Source organism: Scardinius erythrophthalmus (genome assembly GCF_964197995.2).
Source record: "Scardinius erythrophthalmus genome assembly, chromosome: 3".
NCBI classification, from domain to species: domain Eukaryota; kingdom Metazoa; phylum Chordata; class Actinopteri; order Cypriniformes; family Leuciscidae; genus Scardinius; species Scardinius erythrophthalmus.
In genome coordinates, this window is record NC_138223.1 from 42,311,697 (window position 1) to 42,337,085 (window position 25,389).

Below are 25,389 nucleotides of genomic sequence, written 5' to 3' on the forward strand. Positions count from 1 at the left end.
ACAACTGAAACAACTACACCAGCCACAACTGAGAGCACAACTGTTAGTACAGCTGAATCAACAACACCAGCCACAACAACTGAAAGCACAACTGTTAGTGCAACTGAAACAACTACACCAGCAACAACAACTGAGAGCACAACTGTTTCTACAGCTGAATCAACTACACCAGCCACAACAACTGAGAGCACAACTGTTAGTACAACTGAATCAACAACACCAGCCACAACAACTGAGAGCACAACTCTTAGTACAGCTGAATCAACTACACCAGCCACAACAACTGAGAGCTCAACTGTTAGTACAACTGAAACAACTACACCAGCCACAACTGAGAGCACAACTGTTAGTACAGCTGAATCAACAACACCAGCCACAACAACTGAAAGCACAACTGTTAGTGCAACTGAAACAACTACACCAGCAACAACAACTGAGAGCACAACTGTTTCTACAGCTGAATCAACTACACCAGCCACAACAACTGAGAGCACAACTGTTAGTACAACTGAATCAACAACACCAGCCACAACAACTGAGAGCACAACTCTTAGTACAGCTGAATCAGCTACACCATCCACAACAACTGAGAGCACAACTGTTTCTACAGCTGAATCAACTACACCAGCCACAACAACTGAGAGCTCAACTGTTAGTACAGCTGAAACAACTACACCAGCCACAACAACTGAGAGCACAACTGTTAGTACAACAGAATCAACAACACCAGCCACAACAACTGAAAGCACAACTGTTACTACAACTGAAACAACTACACCAGCCACAACAACTGACAGCACAACTCTTAGTACAGATGAATCAACTACACCAGCCACAACAACTGAGAGCACAACTGTTAGTACAACTGAATCAACTACACCAGCCACAACAACTGAAAGCACAACTGTAAGTACAACTGAAACAACTACACCAGCCACAACAACTGAGAGCACAACTGTTAGTACAGCTGAATCAACAACACCAGCCACAACAACTGAAAGCACAACTGTTAGTACAACTGAAACACCTACACCAGCCACAACAACTGAGAGCACAACTGTTAGTACAACTGAATCAACAACACCTAACACAACAACTGAAAGCACAACTCTTAGTACAGCTGAAACAACTACACCAGCCACAACAACTGACAGCACAACTCTTAGTAAAGCTGAAACAACTACACCAGCCACAACAACTGAGAGCTCAACTGTTAGTACAACTGAAACAACTACACCAGCCACAACTGAGAGCACAACTGTTAGTACAGCTGAATCAACAACACCAGCCACAACAACTGAAAGCACAACTGTTAGTACAACTGAAACACCTACACCAGCCACAAAAACTGAGACCACAACTGTTTTTACAGCTGAATCAACTACACCAGCCACAACAACTGAGAGCACAACTGTTAGTACAACTGAATCAACAACACCAGCCACAACAACTGAGAGCACAACTCTTAGTACAGATGAATCAACAACACCAGCCACAACAACTGAAAGCACAACTGTTAGTACAACTGAAACACCTACACCAGCCACAACAACTGAGAGCACAACTGTTAGTACAACTGAATCAACAACACCTAACACAACAACTGAAAGCACAACTCTTAGTACAGCTGAATCAACTACACCAGCCACAACAACTGAGAGCACAACTGTTTCTACAGCTGAATCAACTACACCAGCCACAACAACTGAGAGCTCAACTGTTAGTACAGCTGAAACAACTACACCAGCCACAACTGAGAGCACAACTGTTAGTACAGCTGAATCAACAACACCAGCCACAACAACTGAAAGCACAACTGTTAGTACAACTGAAACAACTACACCAGCCACAACAACTGAGAGCACAACTGTTAGTACAACTGAATCAACTACACCAGCCACAACAACTGAAAGCACAACTGTTAGTACAACTGAAACAACTACACCAGCCACAACAACTGACAGCACAACTCATAGTACAGCTGAATCAACTACACCAGCCACAACAACTGAGAGCACAACTGTTAGTACAACTGAATCAACTACACCAGCCACAACAACTGAAAGCACAACTGTAAGTACAATTGAAACAACTACACCAGCCACAACAACTGAGAGCACAACTGTTAGTACAGCTGAATCAACAACACCAGCCACAACAACTGAAAGCACAACTGTTAGTACAACTGAAACACCTACACCAGCCACAACAACTGAGAGCACAACTGTTAGTACAACTGAATCAACAACACCTAACACAACAACTGAAAGCACAACTCTTAGTAAAGCTGAAACAACTACACCAGCCACAACAACTGACAGCACAACTCTTAGTAAAGCTGAAACAACTACACCAGCCACAACAACTGAGAGCACAACTGTTTCTACAGCTGAATCAACTACACCAGCCACAACAACTGAGAGCTCAACTGTTAGTACAACTGAAACAACTACACCAGCCACAACTGAGAGCACAACTGTTAGTACAGCTGAATCAACAACACCAGCCACAACAACTGAAAGCACAACTGTTAGTACAACTGAAACAACTACACCAGCCACAACAACTGAGAGCAAAACTGTTTCTACAGCTGAATCAACTACACCAGCCACAACAACTGACAGCACAACTCTTAGTAAAGCTGAAACAACTACACCAGCCACAACAACTGAGAGCTCAACTGTTAGTACAACTGAAACAACTACACCAGCCACAACTGAGAGCACAACTGTTAGTACAGCTGAATCAACAACACCAGCCACAACAACTGAAAGCACAACTGTTAGTACAACTGAAACACCTACACCAGCCACAAAAACTGAGACCACAACTGTTTCTACAGCTGAATCAACTACACCAGCCACAACAACTGAGAGCACAACTGTTAGTACAACTGAATCAACAACACCAGCCACAACAACTGAGAGCACAACTCTTAGTACAGATGAATCAACAACACCAGCCACAACAACTGAAAGCACAACTGTTAGTACAACTGAAACACCTACACCAGCCACAACAACTGAGAGCACAACTGTTAGTACAACTGAATCAACAACACCTAACACAACAACTGAAAGCACAACTCTTAGTACAGCTGAATCAACTACACCAGCCACAACAACTGAGAGCACAACAGTTTCTACAGCTGAATCAACTACACCAGCCACAACAACTGAGAGCTCAACTGTTAGTACAGCTGAAACAACTACACCAGCCACAACTGAGAGCACAACTGTTAGTACAGCTGAATCAACAACACCAGCCACAACAACTGAAATCACAACTGTTAGTACAACTGAAACAACTACACCAGCCACAACAACTGAGAGCACAACTGTTAGTACAACTGAATCAACTACACCAGCCACAAGAACTGAAAGCACAACTGTTAGTACAACTGAAACAACTACTCCAGCCACAACAACTGACAGCACAACTCATAGTACAGCTGAATCAACTACACCAGCCACAACAACTGAGAGCACAACTGTTAGTACAATTGAATCAACTACACCAGCCACAACAACTGAAAGCACAACTGTAAGTACAATTGAAACAACTACACCAGCCACAACAACTGAGAGCACAACTGTTAGTACAGCTGAATCAACAACACCAGCCACAACAACTGAAAGCACAACTGTTAGTACAACTGAAACACCTACACCAGCCACAACAACTGAGAGCACAACTGTTAGTACAACTGAATCAACAACACCTAACACAACAACTGAAAGCACAACTTTTAGTAAAGCTGAAACAACTACACCAGCCACAACAACTGACAGCACAACTCTTAGTAAAGCTGAAACAACTACACCAGCCACAACAACTGAGAGCACAACTGTTTCTACAGCTGAATCAACTACACCAGCCACAACAACTGAGAGCTCAACTGTTAGTACAACTGAAACAACTACACCAGCCACAACTGAGAGCACAACTGTTTCTACAGCTGAATCAACTACACCAGCCACAACAACTGAGAGCTCAACTGTTAGTACAACTGAAACAACTACACCAGCCACAACTGAGAGCACAACTCTTAGTACAGCTGAATCAACAACACCAGCCACAACAACTGAAAGCACAACTGTTAGTGCAACTGAAACAACTACACCAGCAACAACAACTGAGAGCACAACTGTTTCTACAGCTGAATCAACTACACCAGCCACAACAACTGAGAGCACAACTGTTAGTACAACTGAATCAACAACACCAGCCACAACAACTGAGAGCACAACTCTTAGTACAGCTGAATCAGCTACACCATCCACAACAACTGAGAGCACAACTGTTTCTACAGCTGAATCAACTACACCAGCCACAACAACTGAGAGCTCAACTGTTAGTACAGCTGAAACAACTACACCAGCCACAACAACTGAGAGCACAACTGTTAGTACAACAGAATCAACAACACCAGCCACAACAACTGAAAGCACAACTGTTAGTACAACTGAAACAACTACACCAGCCACAACAACTGACAGCACAACTCTTAGTACAACTGAATCAACTACACCAGCCACAACAACTGAAAGCACAACTGTAAGTACAACTGAAACAACTACACCAGCCACAACAACTGAGAGCACAACTGTTAGTACAGCTGAATCAACAACACCAGCCACAACAACTGAAAGCACAACTGTTAGTACAACTGAAACACCTACACCAGCCACAACAACTGAGAGCACAACTGTTAGTACAACTGAATCAACAACACCTAACACAACAACTGAAAGCACAACTCTTAGTACAGCTGAAACAACTACACCAGCCACAACAACTGACAGCACAACTCTTAGTAAAGCTGAAACAACTACACCAGCCACAACAACTGAGAGCTCAACTGTTAGTACAACTGAAACAACTACACCAGCCACAACTGAGAGCACAACTGTTAGTACAGCTGAATCAACAACACCAGCCACAACAACTGAAAGCACAACTGTTAGTACAACTGAAACACCTACACCAGCCACAAAAACTGAGACCACAACTGTTTCTACAGCTGAATCAACTACACCAGCCACAACAACTGAGAGCACAACTGTTAGTACAACTGAATCAACAACACCAGCCACAACAACTGAGAGCACAACTCTTAGTACAGATGAATCAACAACACCAGCCACAACAACTGAAAGCACAACTGTTAGTACAACTGAAACACCTACACCAGCCACAACAACTGAGAGCACAACTGTTAGTACAACTGAATCAACAACACCTAACACAACAACTGAAAGCACAACTCTTAGTACAGCTGAATCAACTACACCAGCCACAACAACTGAGAGCACAACTGTTTCTACAGCTGAATCAACTACACCAGCCACAACAACTGAGAGCTCAACTGTTAGTACAGCTGAAACAACTACACCAGCCACAACTGAGAGCACAACTGTTAGTACAGCTGAATCAACAACACCAGCCACAACAACTGAAAGCACAACTGTTAGTACAACTGAAACAACTACACCAGCCACAACAACTGAAAGCACAACTGTTAGTACAACTGAAACAACTACACCAGCCACAACAACTGACAGCACAACTCATAGTACAGCTGAATTAACTACACCAGCCACAACAACTGAGAGCACAACTGTTAGTACAACTGAATCAACTACACCAGCCACAACAACTGAAAGCACAACTGTAAGTACAATTGAAACAACTACACCAGCCACAACAACTGAGAGCACAACTGTTAGTACAGCTGAATCAACAACACCAGCCACAACAAATGAAAGCACAACTGTTAGTACAACTGAAACACCTACACCAGCCACAACAACTGAGAGCACAACTGTTAGTACAACTGAATCAACAACACCTAACACAACAACTGAAAGCACAACTCTTAGTAAAGCTGAAACAACTACACCAGCCACAACAACTGACAGCACAACTCTTAGTAAAGCTGAAACAACTACACCAGCCACAACAACTGAGAGCACAACTGTTTCTACAGCTGAATCAACTACACCAGCCACAACAACTGAGAGCTCAACTGTTAGTACAACTGAAACAACTACACCAGCCACAACTGAGAGCACAACTGTTAGTACAGCTGAATCAACAACACCAGCCACAACAACTGAAAGCACAACTTTTAGTACAACTGAAACAACTACACCAGCCACAACAACTGAGAGCACAACTGTTTCTACAGCTGAATCAACTACACCAGCCACAACAACTGAGAGCACAACTGTTAGTACAACTGAATCAACAACACCAGCCACAACAACTGAGAGCACAACTCTTAGTACAGATGAATCAACTACACCAGCCACAACAACTGAGAGCACAACTGTTTCTACAGCTGAATCAACTACACCAGCCACAACAACTGAGAGCTCAACTGTTAGTACAGCTGAAACAACTACACCAGCCACAACTGAGAGCACAACTGTTAGTACAGCTGAATCAACCACACCAGCCACAAGGACTGAGAGCACAACTGTTAGTACAACTGAAACAACTACACCAGCCACAACAACTGAGAGCACAACTGTTAGTACAACTGAATCAACTACACCAGCCACAACAACTGAAAGCACAACTGTAAGTACAACTGAATCAACAACACCAGCCACAACAACTGAGAGCACAACTCTTAGTACAGCTGAAACAACTACACCAGCCACAACAACTGAGAGCACAACTCTTAGTACAACTGAAACAACTACACCAGCCACAACAGCTGAGAGCACAACTGCTATTACAGCTGAAATAATTACACCAACCACAACAACTGAGAGCACAACTGTTAATACAACTGAAACAACTATACCACCCACAACAAATGAGAGCATAACTGTTTCTAAAGCTGAATCAACTACACCAGCCACAACAACTGACAGCACAACTATTAGTACATCTGAAACAACTACACCAGCCAAAACAACTGAGAGCACAACTGTTAGTACAACTGAATCAACAACACCAGCCACAACAACTGAGAGCACAACTCTTAGTACAGATGAATCAACTACACCAGCCACAACAACTGAGAGCACAACTGTTTCTACAGCTGAATCAACTACACCAGCCACAACAACTGAGAGCTCAACTGTTAGTACAGCTGAAACAACTACACCAGCCACAACTGAGAGCACAACTGTTAGTACAGCTGAATCAACTACACCAGCCACAACAACTGAGAGCTCAACTGTTAGTACAGCTGAAACAACTACACCAGCCACAACTGAGAGCACAACTGTTAGTACAGCTGAATCAACCACACCAGCCACAAGGACTGAGAGCACAACTGTTAGTACAACTGAAACAACTACACCAGCCACAACAACTGAGAGCACAACTGTTAGTACAACTGAATCAACTACACCAGCCACAACAACTGAAAGCACAACTGTAAGTACAACTGAATCAACAACACCAGCCACAACAACTGAGAGCACAACTCTTAGTACAGCTGAAACAACTACACCAGCCACAACAACTGAGAGCACAACTCTTAGTACAACTGAAACAACTACACCAGCCACAACAGCTGAGAGCACAACTGCTATTACAGCTGAAATAATTACACCAACCACAACAACTGAGAGCACAACTGTTAATACAACTGAAACAACTATACCACCCACAACAAATGAGAGCATAACTGTTTCTAAAGCTGAATCAACTACACCAGCCACAACAACTGACAGCACAACTATTAGTACATCTGAAACAACTACACCAGCCAAAACAACTGAGAGCACAACTGTTAGTACAACTGAATCAACAACACCAGCCACAACAACTGAGAGCACAACTCTTAGTACAGATGAATCAACTACACCAGCCACAACAACTGAGAGCACAACTGTTTCTACAGCTGAATCAACTACACCAGCCACAACAACTGAGAGCTCAACTGTTAGTACAGCTGAAACAACTACACCAGCCACAACTGAGAGCACAACTGTTAGTACAGCTGAATCAACAACACCAGCCACAACAACTGAAAGCACAACTGTTAGTACAACTGAAACAACTACACCAGCCACAACAACTGAGAGCACAACTGTTAGTACAACTGAATCAACTACACCAGCCACAACAACTGAAAGCACAACTGTTAGTACAACTGAAACAACTACACCAGCCACAACAACTGACAGCAAAACTCATAGTACAGCTGAATCAACAACACCAGCCAAAACAACTGAAAGCACAACTGTTAGTACAACTGAAACACCTACACCAGCCACAACAACTGAGAGCACAACTGTTAGTACAACTGAATCAACAACACCAGCCACAACAACTGAAAGCACAACTGTTAGTACAACTGAAACACCTACACCAGCCACAACAACTAAGAGCACAACTGTTTCTACAGCTGAATCAACTACACCAGCCACAACAACTGAGAGCACAACTGTTAGTACAACTGAATCAACAACACCAGCCACAACATCTGAGAGCACAACTGTTAGTACAACTGAATCAACTACACCAGCCACAACAACTGAAACCACAACTATAAGTACAACTGGAACACCTACACCAGCCACAACAACTGAGAGCACAACTGTTAGTACAGCTGAATCAACAACACCAGCCACAACAACTGAAAGCACAACTGTTAGTACAACTGAATCAACAACACCAGCCACAACAACTGATAGCACAACTCTTAGTACAGCTGAAACAACTACACCAGCCACAACAACTGAGAGCACAACTGTTAGTACAACTGAATCAACAACACCAGCCACAACATCTGAGAGCACAACTGTTAGTACAACTGAATCAACTACACCAGCCACAACAACTGAGAGCACAACTGTTTCTACAGCTGAATCAACTACACCAGCCACAACAACTGAGAGCTCAACTGTTAGTACAGCTGAAAAAACTACACCAGCCACAACTGAGAGCACAACTGTTAGTACAGCTGAATCAACAACACCAGCCACAACAACTGAAAGCACAACTGTTAGTACAACTGAAACAACTACACCAGCCACAACAACTGAGAGCACAACTGTTAGTACAACTGAATCAACTACACCAGCCACAACAACTGAAAGCACAACTGTAAGTACAACTGAATCAACAACACCAGCCACAACAACTGAGAGCACAACTCTTAGTACAGCTGAAACAACTACACCAGCAACAACAGCTGACAGCACAACTGTTAGTACAACTGAAACAACTACACCAGCCACAACAGCTGAGAGCACAACTGCTATTACAGCTGAAATAATTACACCAACCACAACAACTGAGAGCACAACTGTTAATACAACTGAAACAACTACACCAGCCACAACAACTGAGAGCATAACTGTTTCTACAGCTGAATCAACTACACCAGCCACAACAACTGACAGCACAACTCTTAGTACATCTGAAACAACTACACCAGCCACAACAACTGAGAGCACAACTCTTAGTACAGCTGAAACAACTACACCAGCTACAACAACTGAGAGCACAACTGTTAGTACAACTGAAACAACAACACCAGCCACAACAACTGAGAGCACAACTCTTAGTACAGCTGAAACAACTACACCAGCCACAACAACTGAGAGCACAACTCTTAGTACAACTGAAACAACTACACCAGCCACAACAGCTGAGAGCACAACTGCTATTACAGCTGAAATAATTACACCAACCACAACAACTGAGAGCACAACTGTTAATACAACTGAAACAACTATACCACCCACAACAACTGAGAGCTTAACTGTTTCTACAGCTGAATCAACTACACCAGCCACAACAACTGACAGCACAACTCTTAGTACATCTGAAACAACTACACCAGCCACAACAACTGAGAGCACAACTGTTAGTACAACTGAATCAACAACACCAGCCACAACAACTGAGAGCACAACTCTTAGTACAGATGAATCAACTACACCAGCCAAAACAACTGAGAGCACAACTGTTTCTACAGCTGAATCAACTACACCAGCCACAACAACTGAGAGCTCAACTGTTAGTACAGCTGAAACAACTACACCAGCCACAACTGAGAGCACAACTGTTAGTACAGCTGAATCAACAACACCAGCCACAACAACTGAAAGCACAACTGTTAGTACAACTGAAACAACTACACCAGCCACAACAACTGAGAGCACAACTCTTAGTACAGATGAATCAACTACACCAGCCACAACAACTGAGAGCACAACTGTTTCTACAGCTGAATCAACTACACCAGCCACAACAACTGAGAGCTCAACTGTTAGTACAGCTGAATCAACTACACCAGCCACAACAACTGAGAGCTCAACTGTTAGTACAGCTGAAAAAACTACACCAGCCACAACTGAGAGCACACCTGTTAGTACAGCTGAATCAACAACACCAGCCACAACAACTGAAAGCACAACTGTTAGTACAACTGAAACAACTACACCAGCCACAACAACTGAGAGCACAACTGTTAGTACAGCTGAATCAACAACACCAGCCACAACAACTGAAAGCACAACTGTTAGTACAACTGAAACAACTACACCAGCCACAACATCTGAGAGCACAACTCTTAGTACAGATGAATCAACTACACCAGCCACAACAACTGAGAGCACAACTGTTTCTACAGCTGAATCAACTACACCAGCCACAACAACTGAGAGCTCAACTGTTAGTACAGCTGAAAAAACTACACCAGCCACAACTGAGAGCACAACTGTTAGTACAGCTGAATCAACAACACCAGCCACAACAACTGAAAGCACAACTGTTAGTACAACTGAATCAACTACACCAGCCACAACAACTGAGAGCACAACTGTTAGTACAACTGAATCAACTACACCAGCCACAACAACTGAGAGCACAACTCTTAGTACAGCTGAAACAACTACACCAGCAACAACAGCTGACAGCACAACTGTTAGTACAACTGAAACAACTACACCAGCCACAACAGCTGAGAGCACAACTGCTATTACAGCTGAAATAATTACACCAACCACAACAACTGAGAGCACAACTGTTAATACAACTGAAACAACTACACCAGCCACAACAACTGAGAGCATAACTGTTTCTACAGCTGAATCAACTACACCAGCCACAACAACTGACAGCACAACTCTTAGTACATCTGAAACAACTACACCAGCCACAACAACTGAGAGCACAACTCTTAGTACAGCTGAAACAACCACACCAGCCACAAGGACTGAGAGCACAACTCTTAGTACAGCTGAAACAACTACACCAGCTACAACAACTGAGAGCACAACTCTTAGAACAACTGAAACAACTACACCAGCCACAACAACTGAGAGCACAACTGTTAGTACAACTGAAACAACTACACCAGCCACAACAACTGAGAGCACAACTCTTAGTACAGCTGAAACAACTACCCCAGCCACAACAACTGAGAGCACAACTCTTAGTACAGCTGAAACAACTACACCAGCCACAACAACTGAGAGCACAACTCTTAGTACAACTGAAACAACTACACCAGCCACAACAACTGAGAGCACAACTGTTAGTACAACTGAATCAACAACACCAGCCACAACAACTGAGAGCACAACTCTTAGTACAGCTGAAACAACTACACCAGCCACGACAACTGAGAGCACAACTGTTTCTACAGCTGAAACAACTACACCAGCCACAACAACTGAGAGCACAACTCTTAGTACAACTGAAACAACTACACCAGCCACAACAACTGAGAGCACAACACTTAGTACAACTGAAACAACTACACCCGCCACATCAACTGAGAGCACAACTGTTAGTACAACTGAATCAACTACACCAGCCACAACAACTGAGAGCACAACTCTTAGTACAGCTGAAACAACTACACCAGCCACAACAACTGAGAGCACAACTGTTTCTACAGCTGAATCAACTACACCAGCCACAACTGAGCGCGCAACTGTTAGTACAACTGAAACAACTACACCAGCCACAACAACTGAGAGCACAACTGTCAGTACAGCTGAATCAACAACACCAGCCACAACAACTGAAAGCACAACTGTTAGTACAACTGAAACAACTACACCAGCCACAACAACTGAAAGCACAACTGTTAGTACTGCTGGAACAACTACACCAGCCACAACAACTGAGAGCACAACTGTTTCTACAGCTGAATCAACTACACCAGCCACAACTGAGCGCGCAACTGTTAGTACAACTGAAACAACTACACCAGCCACAACAACTGAGAGCACAACTGTCAGTACAGCTGAATCAACAACACCAGCCACAACAACTGAAAGCACAACTGTTAGTACAACTGAAACAACTACACCAGCCACAACAACTGAAAGCACAACTGTTAGTACAGCTGAATCAACAACACCCGCCACAACAACTGACAGCACAACTCTTAGTACAGCTGAAACAACAACACCAGCCACAACAACTGAAAGCACAACAGTAAGTACAGCTGAAACAACTACACCAGCCACTACTGAGAGCACAACTGTTAGTACAACTGAAACAACTACACCAGCCACTACTGAGAGCACAACTGTTAGTACAGCTGAAACAACAACACCAGCCACAACAACTGAAAGCATAACTGTTAGTACAACTGAAACAACTACACCAGCCACAACAACTGAAAGCACAACTGTTAGTACAGCTGAATCAACAACACCCGCCACAACAACTGAGAGCACAACTCTTAGTACAGCTGAAACAACTACACCAGCCACAACAACTGAAAGCACAACTCTTAGTACAGCTAAAACAACTACACCAGCCACAACAACTGAGAGCAAAACTGTTAGTAAAGCTGAAACAACTACACCAGCCACAACAACTGAAAGCACAACTCTTAGTACAACTGAAACAACTACACCAGCCACAACAACTGAAAGCACAACTCTTAGTACAGCTGAAACAACTACACCCGCCACAACAACTGAGAACACAACTGTTAGTACAACTGGAACAACTACACCAGCCACAACAACTGAGAACACAACTGTTAGTACAACTGAAACAACTACACCAGCCACATCAACTGAAAGCACAACTGTTAGTTCAACTGCAACAACTACACCATCCACAACAACTGAGAGCACAACTGTTAGTTCAACTGCAACAACTACACCAGCCACATCAGCTGTTAGTACAACTGAAACAACTACACCAGCCACATCAACTGTTAGTTCATCTGCAACAACTACAACAGCCACATCAACTGAAAGCACAACTGTTAGTTCAACTGCAACAACTACACTAGCCACAACAACTGAAAGCACAACTCTTAGTACAGCTGAAACAACAACAGCAGCCACAACAACTGAGAACACAACTGTTAGTACAACTGGAACAACTACACCAGCCACAACAACTGAGAACACAACTGTTAGTACAACTGAAACAACTACACCAGCCACATCAACTGAAAGCACAACTCTTAGTACAGCTGAAACAACTACACCAGTCACAAAAACTGAGAGCACTAATGTTAGTACAGCTGAAACAACTACACCAGCCACAACAACTGAGAACACAACTGTTAGTACAACTGGAACAACTACACCAGCCACAACAACTGATAACACAACTGTTAGTACAACTGAAACAACTACACCAGCCACATCAACTGAAAGCACAACTGTTAGTTCAACTGCAACAACTACACCATCCACAACAACTGAGAGCACAACTGTTAGTTCAACTGCAACAACTACACCAGCCACAACAACTGAGAACACAACTGTTAGTACAACTGGAACAACTACACCAGCCACAACAACTGAGAGCACAACTGTTAGTACAACTGGAACAACTACACCAGCCACAACAACTGAGAGCACAACTGTTAGTACAACTGAAACAACTACACCAGCCACATCAACTGAAAGCACAACTGTTAGTTCAACTGCAACAACTACACCAGCCACATCAACTGAAAGCACAACTGTTAGTTCATCTTCAACAACTACACCAGCCACATCAACTGTTAGTTCAACTGCAACAACTACACCAGCCACATCAGCTGTTAGTACAACTGAAACAACTACACCAGCCACATCAACTGTTAGTTCAACTGCAACAACTACACCAGCCACATCTACTGTTAGTTCATCTGCAACAACTACACCAGCCACATCAGCTGTTAGTACAACTGAAACAACTACACCAGCCACAACTGCAACAACTACACCAGCCACATCAACTGTTAGTACAACTGAAACAACTACACCAGCCACATCAACTGTTAGTTCAACTGCAACAACTACACCAGCCACATCAACTGTTAGTTCAACTGAAACAACTAAACCAGCCACATCAACTGTTAGTTCAACTGCAACAACTTCCCCAGCCACATCAACTGAAAGCACAACTGTTAGTTCAACTGCAACAACTACACTATTCACAACAACTGAAAGCACAATTGTTAGTTCAACTGCAACAACTACACCAGCCATATCAACTGTTAGTACAACTGAAACAACTTCACCAGCAACAACAACAGAATCATCATTAGCCACAACAACTCCTACTGCAACATCCACCACTAGTGTAACAGAAACATCTACAACAATAAAATCGTCTACAATTACATCAACTTTTGCCGATAACTCCACTAGTTCCACCAGCAGTGGAGCAGTTACTACAACAGTGCAACCAACAGCTTCTTCATTCAACTTGACGACTCTCTCCTCAACAGCCTTTGAAAATACAACTCTTAGTACAGCCGAAATGTCTACAAGACCAACAACATCATTATCAGCGCTCATTACAAATATCACAAGTAGAGCAAATGACACAAGACCAACAACTTCTGTTTTTACTTCATTAACTCCCCCTTCAACTACCTTTAACACAACGACTGGTAGTACAACTAGAACATCAACAACATCATTTGCCTCAACCACTAATACAACCACTGCCTCAACCACTAGCAGCACTGCCTCAACCACTAACACAACAACAACAAGACCCTTGACATCTTCCACAACTCAAGTGGTTACAATTACAACAACAGAATTTGTACCTGTGTATATAACAGATCTGGTTTTCCGCTCTTTGGACACATTTATTCTTGAACTCAACGATTCAAACTCTCAGGTCTTCAAGGCAAGGGCTCTGCTTGTCATTACACAGGTGAGTTAAAATTAACATGAAAAATAGATCATATCTTGACTGTACTTAAGAGAACAGACAACAGATATTTTAGGTCAAATCCAAGAGTTTGTTAGGGTATTATTATTGTTTAAATTGAGTAGTTTACCATAAATAAATCCATTTTTATTTATTTATAATATACCTCTGGAAATCAACAGTTATCATAAACTGTTGTTTCACAAACAAATGAAAAAAAGTTATTTCTGATTGTGGTTGTGACTGCCTGTATGTTACAGCTTGAACCAATCTACAGAAAAAGATATCCTTCCTTCATCAGAGTGACTGTCATGAGTTTCAGGTAAAAATGAAATATTGCAACGCTCCTTTTTATGTGCGCTGTTTGTGTCGGTGTTCTTGAAAAAACAAACAAACAAGAGAATGCAGTATACAGTACTTATTATATAATGGTAATATTAAGGAATTCTACCGTATGTGACATTTTTCTATACTGTATATTCCAGACAAGGGTCCATCATCACAACAACACAACTGATTTTCAACTCTACGGTAACTCTCCCATCAGTTCAAGAGATTTCAGACACCCTTCTGACAGCAGTGGGAGAAGGAGGTGCCAGTCCACTGAATATACTTCCTGGATCAATTTCAGTCAATGGTTCAGGTAAGTTTCCATTTTAAAACATATCTTGCACATTTGCAAGGCCTCAGAAACTGTCTTGCACTTTTGCTCCATAGAATAGTCTTACGGATATAAGAAGATGACACACAAAACATACAGTACATTTGGACTGGAATTAAATAAAAAAAAAAGGTCCTAAGACCTTATATTGTGTTTATCTAATTTGTTCATCTTTTCCTTACAGTTATTGCTACGACTGTAGCTGCTTCAACTACAGTTTCAAGTGGATTAAAGATTGAATCCAGTCTGCTTCAAACAACATGGATCATTATTATGGCAAAAATATTAAGGCTTTTTCTATAGATCCTTATGAATCAAATAAGGATGTGATTTAATTAAAGCATGCTCTAACGAATTTGTTAGAGCATGCTTTGTATGTTTATTATGCATTATTTACAGTTGTAGCTCACTCTTAATATATACAGAATATTAGATGGAAATAATAATAAATGGCATATGATTGATATAAATTGCATTGATTTTCAAGGGCACAATTTGTAAAGAGAGAAATTATTATATATTAATCAGAGGCTGTTGAAATCAATCCTATTTAGATTTTTTCCTTACAGTATTTTCATATGTAATGCTTTTGTTCAGCTCACTGCAGGTTAAATGCTCTTTATTCTCTTTTGTCTAGTATACAACATTGCAAGATTGTATTATTTATTTTAATAATCAAATAAACATATTTATTGAGTTCATATAATCCAAAATTGTTTGAAATGAAATGAGAAAAAGACGAAAATCAAGAGATTCAGGAAAAAAAAAAATTATGTGTTTGTTTACATCTAAATAAATGCATGTGTATATATCCACAATGAACGTATAATATATGGTTATTTAAAAAATGTATATGAAAAGTATATATATTTATTTAAAATGTGCAAGGTTTAATGTTAATTTAAATAAAGTCTTGATGCAACTTAAACCTGTGCACAATTTCTTCCATTTCAAACGGAATCTCTCAGGGCTCTTTATAGCTCTGTTAGGGGTTAACAGTTTAGGACCCAAGGACCAGATGTTTGAAAGAAGACCCGGAGTCAGAATGATAAAAAATTGAAGATAAGTTTTACTGAAGATAGTTGGCAGTTTCATCAGCAGAAGTCAGTTTATAGACTCAAACAGGAGTTCGTAGGGCGCCCCGCTTACAGTTGCAAAGATCACAGCAGTTATACCATTTCCAAGGTCTAAGCTGCGTCATTGCTTACAGGTTGAATGATTCTGATTGGCTAAGAAATTGATAAACATAGTAATTTTCCACACATATACAGATAGACAGAAGCATATCTCCATAGATTATGCCGCTGACACTCGGACCCTGAAGTTAGGCACGTCGTGACCTTCCAGGTCGCAGATTTGGGTTACTGGGTGCCAGCATGTCGAGAACAACAACTCAATCTCCAACAATGCCAGTGGTTCCTTAACCTGTAACCAAGAAGACTAACACACACACACACCAACACACATCTTTTCCAAGGTGGGATTTGCCCAGGCTCTAACTATAAACAGGAGTCTCGTCTCAAAACATCAAGATAACAAGTTCTTTCTCTCAGGATAGGACACTTTAGTCTAAATGAAAATTATAGGCTTTAACCCCTTAACGCCTGAATTTATATAGCTGTATATATAAAAAAAAAAATCTGTGTGTTTTTGACTTTAAGTAGATGGTAAATAATGTTGACATTATCAATTTCACTTTTGCACAACAAATAAATAGAAATTTTGGTATGTTGCAAATTTGCGACAACAGGCATTTAGGGCAATTTTGGTATGTTGCAAATTTGCGACAACAGGCATTTAGGGTAATTTTTTTACAAAATGGTAAAATTAATAAAACACATTTTCCCATCTCAGGTATGTAGATTTTATTCATGGCACAAAGTTGTTAGAACTTATAAACTTTATACTTATAAACTTTGACAAATTAATGAATCTTGACAACAGCAAGAAACAAAACACTCTCCTACTCCCTAACATTGACAGTAGTTTTTATACATTCCATGTTACACTCTGTTTAACGCTTTCCTTGTTTCTCCAGTGCATACATTATATATTCTTATAGTGTTATATCCTAACATGCTATTTTTTTTGGCTGAAACCATCTAAATACAGCATTATTATAATATGTAGCCATTAGCCCAATCCAGCCGTTATGGACCAATGTCGCAAATTTGCTACAAACAGAAATCTACAAAGTACGTAAAAAATATTCGTCACATGAAGTCTATATGAATAACATAGCTATAGAAGCAATCAATAAGCTGGTACATATTTTTATCTTAGCACAACTTAACTCATTTTGGCCAATTTCTCCACATTTGCGCACTTGATATGCGGATTTTGCAAACCAAAATATTAGCTTCGGTGAACCGGATGTAGTTCCCACTCCGACCGCTCCTACGAGAAACCAGTGCGTGCAAAATGTTCCTAGGTATGTATCGAATGTGCACAAACAGGCATTGGGGGAAAACACACGCTATCTCCCCTGCAGTCTGAATGGAAGGGGTTTGTTGCAAATTCGCGACAGTGGGCGTTAATGACAAATGGTCCCTTAAACTATAGACTTCAATGACCCCTATATGTTTTAACATGTTAAAGACCTTTCTCAAACACAAACTCCAGAGAAGTTATTCAACTCATTTGATATTTAGAACGAAAAAATATTGATTAATACCTTAATTATAATCACTCATTACATATACCTTGAAGCAGCAGTGGATTCCAATCCACCCCCTTCAGCTCGATTGAAAATAATTAAAAACTAAGACTATGAACAGACTATGAGAAGATTTAATGCATTAATGAGGCCTGGTATTTCTCTCTCTCTCTCTCTCTCGCTCTCTCTCTCTCTCTCTCTCTTTAGCAACATGACAAGTATTTAAGACGTGGTAACAAGACATGTTTATGGTATTAATGAGTTTAATTGATTGAAGGATTTTTTAACATAACACACCTCTGACATTTATTATGTTCCTTACTTTACTTTTTATAGAAATTGTATAGCCAGAGTGGGTAAATGACTGGAAAAGTAATGAAAGTGTCTTTAAACAAAACAAAAAAACTATCTTTAAAAGTGTTTTTTTGCATATATGTTTTTTATATCACCCTCTTTATTCGGGTATCTGTACCACTTGCAAACAGTGAAAAGCATTTAAAAAAGAAAATATGGTGTACACTCACAAATACTCTCATATGATCCATTTTCATCAACAACAACAAAATAATAATAAAGAGAAGCACTCAGTAAAATGAAATGCTAATAGCTAATAGGCAGGACTTGGCTTGGTTGCATTGAACCAATGACTTGACCAGTCTTGCTTGCTTGTTTGCATTACAGACTTGACACCTAAGGATGCGTGACTTGTTTGTTATTAGTGATATGCAAATTACTCTCAGCTATGGTAAATAAGTGCTAAAGTAGTTTAGATGTGACAAAATTAGATGTGACAAAATATCTTTTAATTGCCAGTAAGCTTGTTTCTCAACAGAGAGCATAAGAGTAACACCTATTTTACTTTATTTATTATTTATCTGTTACATTTGCAGTACTATACCTGGGGGCTGTTCCATAAACCAAGATTAGAGTATAAGCCAGGCTTATTTCGGTTAGTCAGGCTTATTTTTGGTAGATTCGGTTTCATAAATCAAACTTAAAAAAGTTCAAACTCAGTTACCCCGGCAACTTATGCTGGGAAACTAGCCTGGTCCAGGGCAGGCTAACTGTCAGGCTAAGCCTCAGTTGTTACACAGATCCTCTAACACTGACCAATAGGAACACAATGATATTACCACTGACACTCTCTCATACCATTATTGGACTTTATTAACCACTATTACTCCAAAAATAAATACACAGTATACAGAAAATCAACTTAAATAAGGCTACAATGTATATATATATATATATATATATATATATATATATATATATATATATATATATATATATATATATATATATATATATATATATATATATACTACAGGTTTTCTTTTTTTACTGGCTGAATGTTTTGTGCCCAAGATTTAATTAGATTGTTTTAAAGATTTATGAATACATTTCTCTCTGGTTTTGTTTGGCAGCTGTAGTACATGTTTATGATTAGAAGAACATTAGAACACAATCTAAAAAAAGCTTTGTAAAGCATAAGTTAAAATCACAAAATTAAAAATAAATAATTACAAAAACAGAGTATAAATTTTAACTGTAAGATGTACTTTATTATGTCTTTCAATTCAAACACATTTAACACAATTATACAAATTGACAGTTCCTTTAAAGACATCATATTTTCCCCCAATAAATATTCCTTATTTTTCCTTCTACTTTTTTTCTTTTGTGATAATACCCACCAACACATAGCCTAAAAACACACATGAATAGAACAATAACCAAAAGTTCATAGACACTTTTACATATGATTTAAGGGGGAAAAGATAAAAAACAATAAATAAATAGTAATAAAAATTTAACATTAACATATTTATATCAAACTCTTATAATGACATATAATTCCTAATAGTTATTCAAGTAATATTATTTGAATATCAAATATTCAATATTAAATAAGTAAATAAATAAAATAACAAATTACTAGAAATAAAAGGGAGGGAGTGTTATATAAAAATGTAGTTAATAATATATATTCCTTTATTTTATGGAATATTCTTTGATTTTAGAGTTGCACATATCTTTTCAAAATGTTTACATTTGCTCTTGATTTAATGTTATCCTCTCCATAATGTACTTTAGAAACTAAATCTACTCATTTAAAACGTCTCGGTTACGTATGTAACCCTCGTTCCCTGAGTAGGGAACGGAGACGTTACGTCGGATGACGACGAATGGGGTTTCGCTTAGAAATCCTATCATCTTCGAGTATTAAAACACGAGCCAATGGCAATGAAATGCCATGGGTCTGCGGAATTTGCATAGCGTAACTCCGCCCCATGCAGGGGGTATATAAGGAAGTGCGCGAGCAACATGCAGACTATGTCTTCGCTGAGGAGCCGAGACTGAACTCAGGCGTTCCAGCGGTACAGCGGAAGTGGCAGGGAGACGTAACGTCTCCGTTCCCTACTCAGGGAACGAGGGTTACATACGTAACCGAGACGTTCCCTTTCGTTGTCACTCCGAGTTACGTCGGATGACGACGAATGGGGTTCCCGTATAATCACGCCACCTCTCGACTGTCTACCAGTGCCCTGCGTAAGTCTGAGCTCCCTGTCGTGAAACTAGCACGGACGAAGGAGTCCTACTTAACACAGGAATACCAAGGTACACTGGGAAGCATATCCGGTGGAAATATGCAATCATGCCCAACCCGAAGGGGGGGACTTGGAATACACATATGTCCCCGAAGGGCTGCATACGGAGTAACACTGGGGTGTCCAGCCGCAGGTGGAATATTTCAACCCCAGGGGTGGCAAGGTGGCTTGCCAAGGGAAAGACACATGCTCAAGGAGGCTTACAGTGGAAATACACATGTGGGGGTCACCGAAGGGAACCATGCACATGGAGGCACCTAGCCAAGCGCGAAAGCTGCCCGTGGCATAACTCTGGCGCTGACGTCGTCAGTGCTGGAGGAGACTCAGGGCTTATGAAGCTCACCTGAGGAGAATATCGCACGTATCCCGTCCGTGGAGAGGAATGGCGAGCAAGCGAAGACACCTGAGCAGAATCTAGTACCGGCTAGTTGAAGCGAGTACATGAGAAGAAACTGGCTCTACTCGGAGATTGTAAAATCTCGCAAACGTGTTAGGTGTCGCCCAGCCTGCAGCTCTGCAGATGTCTGTTAGCGAGGCGCCATGCGCTAGAGCCCAAGAGGAGGCCACACTCCGAGTGGAGTGGGCCGTCACACCAAGGGGGCACGGTCGACCTTGCTGCTGGTATGCCAAAGCAATGGCGTCCACTATCCAGTGAGACAACCTTTGTTTGGAGAGAGCCTTTCCCTTCAGCTTCCCACCATAACAGACAAAGAGCTGGTCTGAGGTCCTGAAACACTGCGTTCTGTCTACGTAAGCACGAAGGGCGCGTACTGGACAGAGCAGTGCCAAGGCTGGGTCTGCCTCCTCCAAGGGCAGCGCTTGCAGGTTCACTACCTGATCTCGAAAGGGTGTGGTAGGAACCTTGGGCACATATCCAAGCCGGGGTCTCAGGATCACGTGAGAGTTAGCCGGCCCGAATTCCAGGCACGCTTCGTCAACCGAAAATGCCTGCAGGTCCCCTACCCTCTTGATGGAGGCCAATGCAACCAGGAGCGCTGTCTTCATTGACAGGAACTTAAGCTCCACCGATTGCAAAGGCTCAAATGGAGCACTCTGCAGGGCAGTCAGAACCACTGAGAGGTCCCAAGAGGGTACGAGGGGAGGGCGAGGAGGATTTAGTCTCCTCGCTCCCCTCAGGAACCTGATGATCAGGTCATGCTTCCCCAGAGACTTACCTTCAACTGCATCGTGATGTGCGGCAATGGCGGCAACATACACTTTCAGGGTGGAGGGAGACAGCCTTCGCTCCAACCCTTCTTGCAGGAAGGAAAGCACGACACTGATCGGGCATTTCGTGGAAGAACACCAGTTGACGAAGAGGTTCCACTTCAACGCATAGGCATGTCTCGTGGACGATGCTCTAGCGGAAGTGATGGTAGCCACCACCGCTGGTGGTAGGGTACTCAAACCTACCTCGTCCCGTCCAGAAGCCACACGTGGAGGTTCCAAAGACCGGGACGAGGGTGCCAAAGGGTGCCCCGTCCCTGAGAAAGGAGGTCCTTCCTCAGAGGAATTGGCCAGGGAGGTGCTGTCGCAAAGAGTATGAGTTCTGAGAACCAGGTGTGGCTGGGCCAGTATGGGGCAACCAATATAACCTGCTCCTTGTCCTCCCTGATCTTGCGCAGGGTCCGCGCAAGAAGGCTCACTGGGGGAAACGCATACTTGCGTAGGCCCCTCGGCCAGCTGTGCGCCAGTGCATCCGTGCCGAGCGTGCCCTCGGTCAGGGAATAAAACAGGTCGCAATGGGACGAGTCGTGGGAGGCAAACAGGTCTACCTGTGCGTCGCTGAACTGATCCCAAATCAGCTGAACCGTCCGGGGATGGAGTCGCCATTCTCCAGCGAGAGGCTGAACTCGAGACAGCTCGTCGGCCGCCTGGTTCAGGTGTCCCGGGATATAAATGGCTCGAAGCGACCTCAGATGCTTCTGACTCCATATAAGGAGGTGGCGGGCGAGTTGCGACATACGGCGGGAGCGTAGACCACCTTGATGGTTGATGTACGCTACTGTTGCGGTATTGTCTGATCGGACTAGTACGTGCTGACCCCTGAGCAACGCATGGAAACGGTGCAGGGCGAGACGTACAGCCAGCAACTCGAGGCAATTGACATGCCAAAGGCGCTGGGGTCCTGTCCAGGAGCCCGCGGCAGCATGACCATTGCACATGGCGCCCCAGCCCGTGGTGGAGGCATCTGTTGTGACAACAACATGCCGGGAAACTCGTTCTAAGGGCACTCCGGCCCGTAGAAAGCTGAGGTTCGACCACGGGGTGAAGGTCTGACGGCAGGCCGGAGTCACTGGGACCCGGAGCTTGCCGTGTTGCCATGCCCACCTCGGGACTCAATTGAAGCCACAGCTGAAGCGGTCTCATATGAAGCAATCCGAGCGGCGTTACTGCGGCTGCGGATGCCATATGCCCCAGGAGCCTCTGAAAAAGTTTCAGTGGGACCGCACTCTTGCCCTCGAACTGGCGAAGACAAGTCAGCAGTGACTGCGCGCGCGCGCTCGCTCGTAAGCTGCGCGCACATGGCGACCGAGTCGATTTCCATACCGAGAAAAGAGATCCTCTGCACTGGGCAGAGTTTGCTCTTCTCCCAGTTGACCCGAAGGCCCAGACGAGCTAGGTGCCGGAGCACAAGATCCCTGTGTTCGCAAACCTGGTCTCGAGAGTGAGCTAGGATCAGCCAGTCGTCGAGATAGTTCAGGATGCGAACCCCGTGTTCCCGGAGGGGAACAAGGGCTGCCTCGACGACCTTCGTGAAGACGCGAGGAGACAGGGCTAGCCCGAAAGGGAGAACCGCGTACTGTATGCCTGTCCCTCGAAAGCAAACCGTAGAAACGGTCTGTGTCGAGGAAAAATGGAGACATGGGAGTAGGCGTCCTTCAGGTCGATCGCTGCAAACCAATCCTGCGGCCGCACGCATTCGAAAATGCGTTTGGCCGTGAGCAACTTGAACGGCGTCCTCTTTTTTGAAGGGAGCGGTTCAAGACGCGCAGGTCCAGGATTGGTCGTAACCCACCGGATTCTTCGGTACAATAAAGTAGGGGCTGTAAAACCCAGACTTCATTTCGGCTGGAGGGACAGTCTCGATCGCACCCTTCGCCAGTAGGGTAGCGACCTCCGCTCTCATGACAGGGGCATAGCCACCGGCCATAGTGAGTGGATTCCCCTGAGGTGGGGAGGAGACCACGCGAACTGAATCACGTAGCCGAGCCTGATGGTTCTCCGACCCGGCGGGACAGTCCGGAAAGCTCTAGCCAGGCCTCCAGAAACTGCGCCAGCGGGGTTATTCGAACCACAGACGTACCGTCGGGGGTGCAGCGAGGCGGAATGACCGGCCCAGGCGTGGGTGGCATAGCGGCCCGGTGCGGGGGCACGGCCATAAACCGCGTCCTGCCAGAGGAGGCCAGGGGAGGACCAGCGTCCCACGGGGGCGTGCTCTGGCAGGGGTCTGGCGACAGAGGGGGATGAGAGGAGCGTGGCCCGTGGGCGGCGCGTGCTGTCATCCACAGCCTCTTGGGGCTCAGAGAAAGAGCATTAGTTCTTTTGTAGAGATCTTCACCCAGCCCTCAAGTGGGGGAAGGAGTGGTCCTGCTACCAGCTCCTGAAGAACTGAGCCCTAACTCCAAGCTGCCTGTCTCAGGTTTTGTGCTGCTCAGCCAGGTGTTAGCCGGCTAAGGGGCAGAGACAGGCGGTGCCAGCCTCCAGCGACCCCCTTGTGCTCAGGCCAGTGAAGGCTCGAGGGGAGGAGCCGCAAGGAGGCGGCGTCGGCGGGAAGCAGACTAAGCAGACCACACCGACAGATGACCGTCAGTGCAGAAGCCTCAGTCTGCTTGTGGATTGATCGAAGACTGTTGGGCGCAGTCCTCAACCACCCCGCCGACCAGGCAGCCCGCCTCAAGGTGCTGCTTAGGCTGGCGTGGCAGTCTAAGGGGCGGAGACGGGCAGCGCCGCCCTCCTGCGGCTTCCTCCTGCTCAGGTCCGTTTGCAGGCCAGAGGGGAGCAGCCGCATGGATGGGGGCTTGGCGGGAAGCAGACTGAGGAGGCCGCACGGATGGATGACCATCGGTGCCGGACCCGAGTCTGCTTCAGGTGGTCGAAGCCACACCGCCAAAGAGCTCAGCCTGGGACATGGGGGAGCTGAGAAAATGAATTCTCAGACCCTGCCACATCAACCTGGCTAAGCCCATGTCTGGACCACATAGTGGACATCACCTGACCCAGGATCACGCAGGTACCGATGTCGCCCGAGAGCGAGGTCAGTAGTGTGCGTGGCGGAACAACCAGGCCGGGCATGGGAGGCATAGCGTCCCAGCATAGGGGCGTGGTTAGAATTTCCGCGTTCTGCCAGG

At 43.6% G+C, this 25,389-nt stretch overlaps 1 protein-coding gene across 1 annotated transcript in view; it reads left to right on the forward strand.

The window, feature by feature from the left end:
• The window catches only part of LOC308687897 (uncharacterized protein), a gene marked incomplete at its 5' end in the record, with an annotated part of 80,752 nt that overhangs the window by 35,925 nt on the left and 19,438 nt on the right, over nt 1–25,389 (forward strand). Inside the window, 3 exons of the mRNA XM_081360722.1 lie at nt 15,017–15,111; nt 15,369–15,430; nt 15,594–15,751. Of these exons, the coding sequence (XP_081216848.1) occupies nt 15,017–15,111; nt 15,369–15,430; nt 15,594–15,751 (315 nt within the window). The remainder of the gene's footprint in view (nt 1–15,016; nt 15,112–15,368; nt 15,431–15,593; nt 15,752–25,389) is intronic.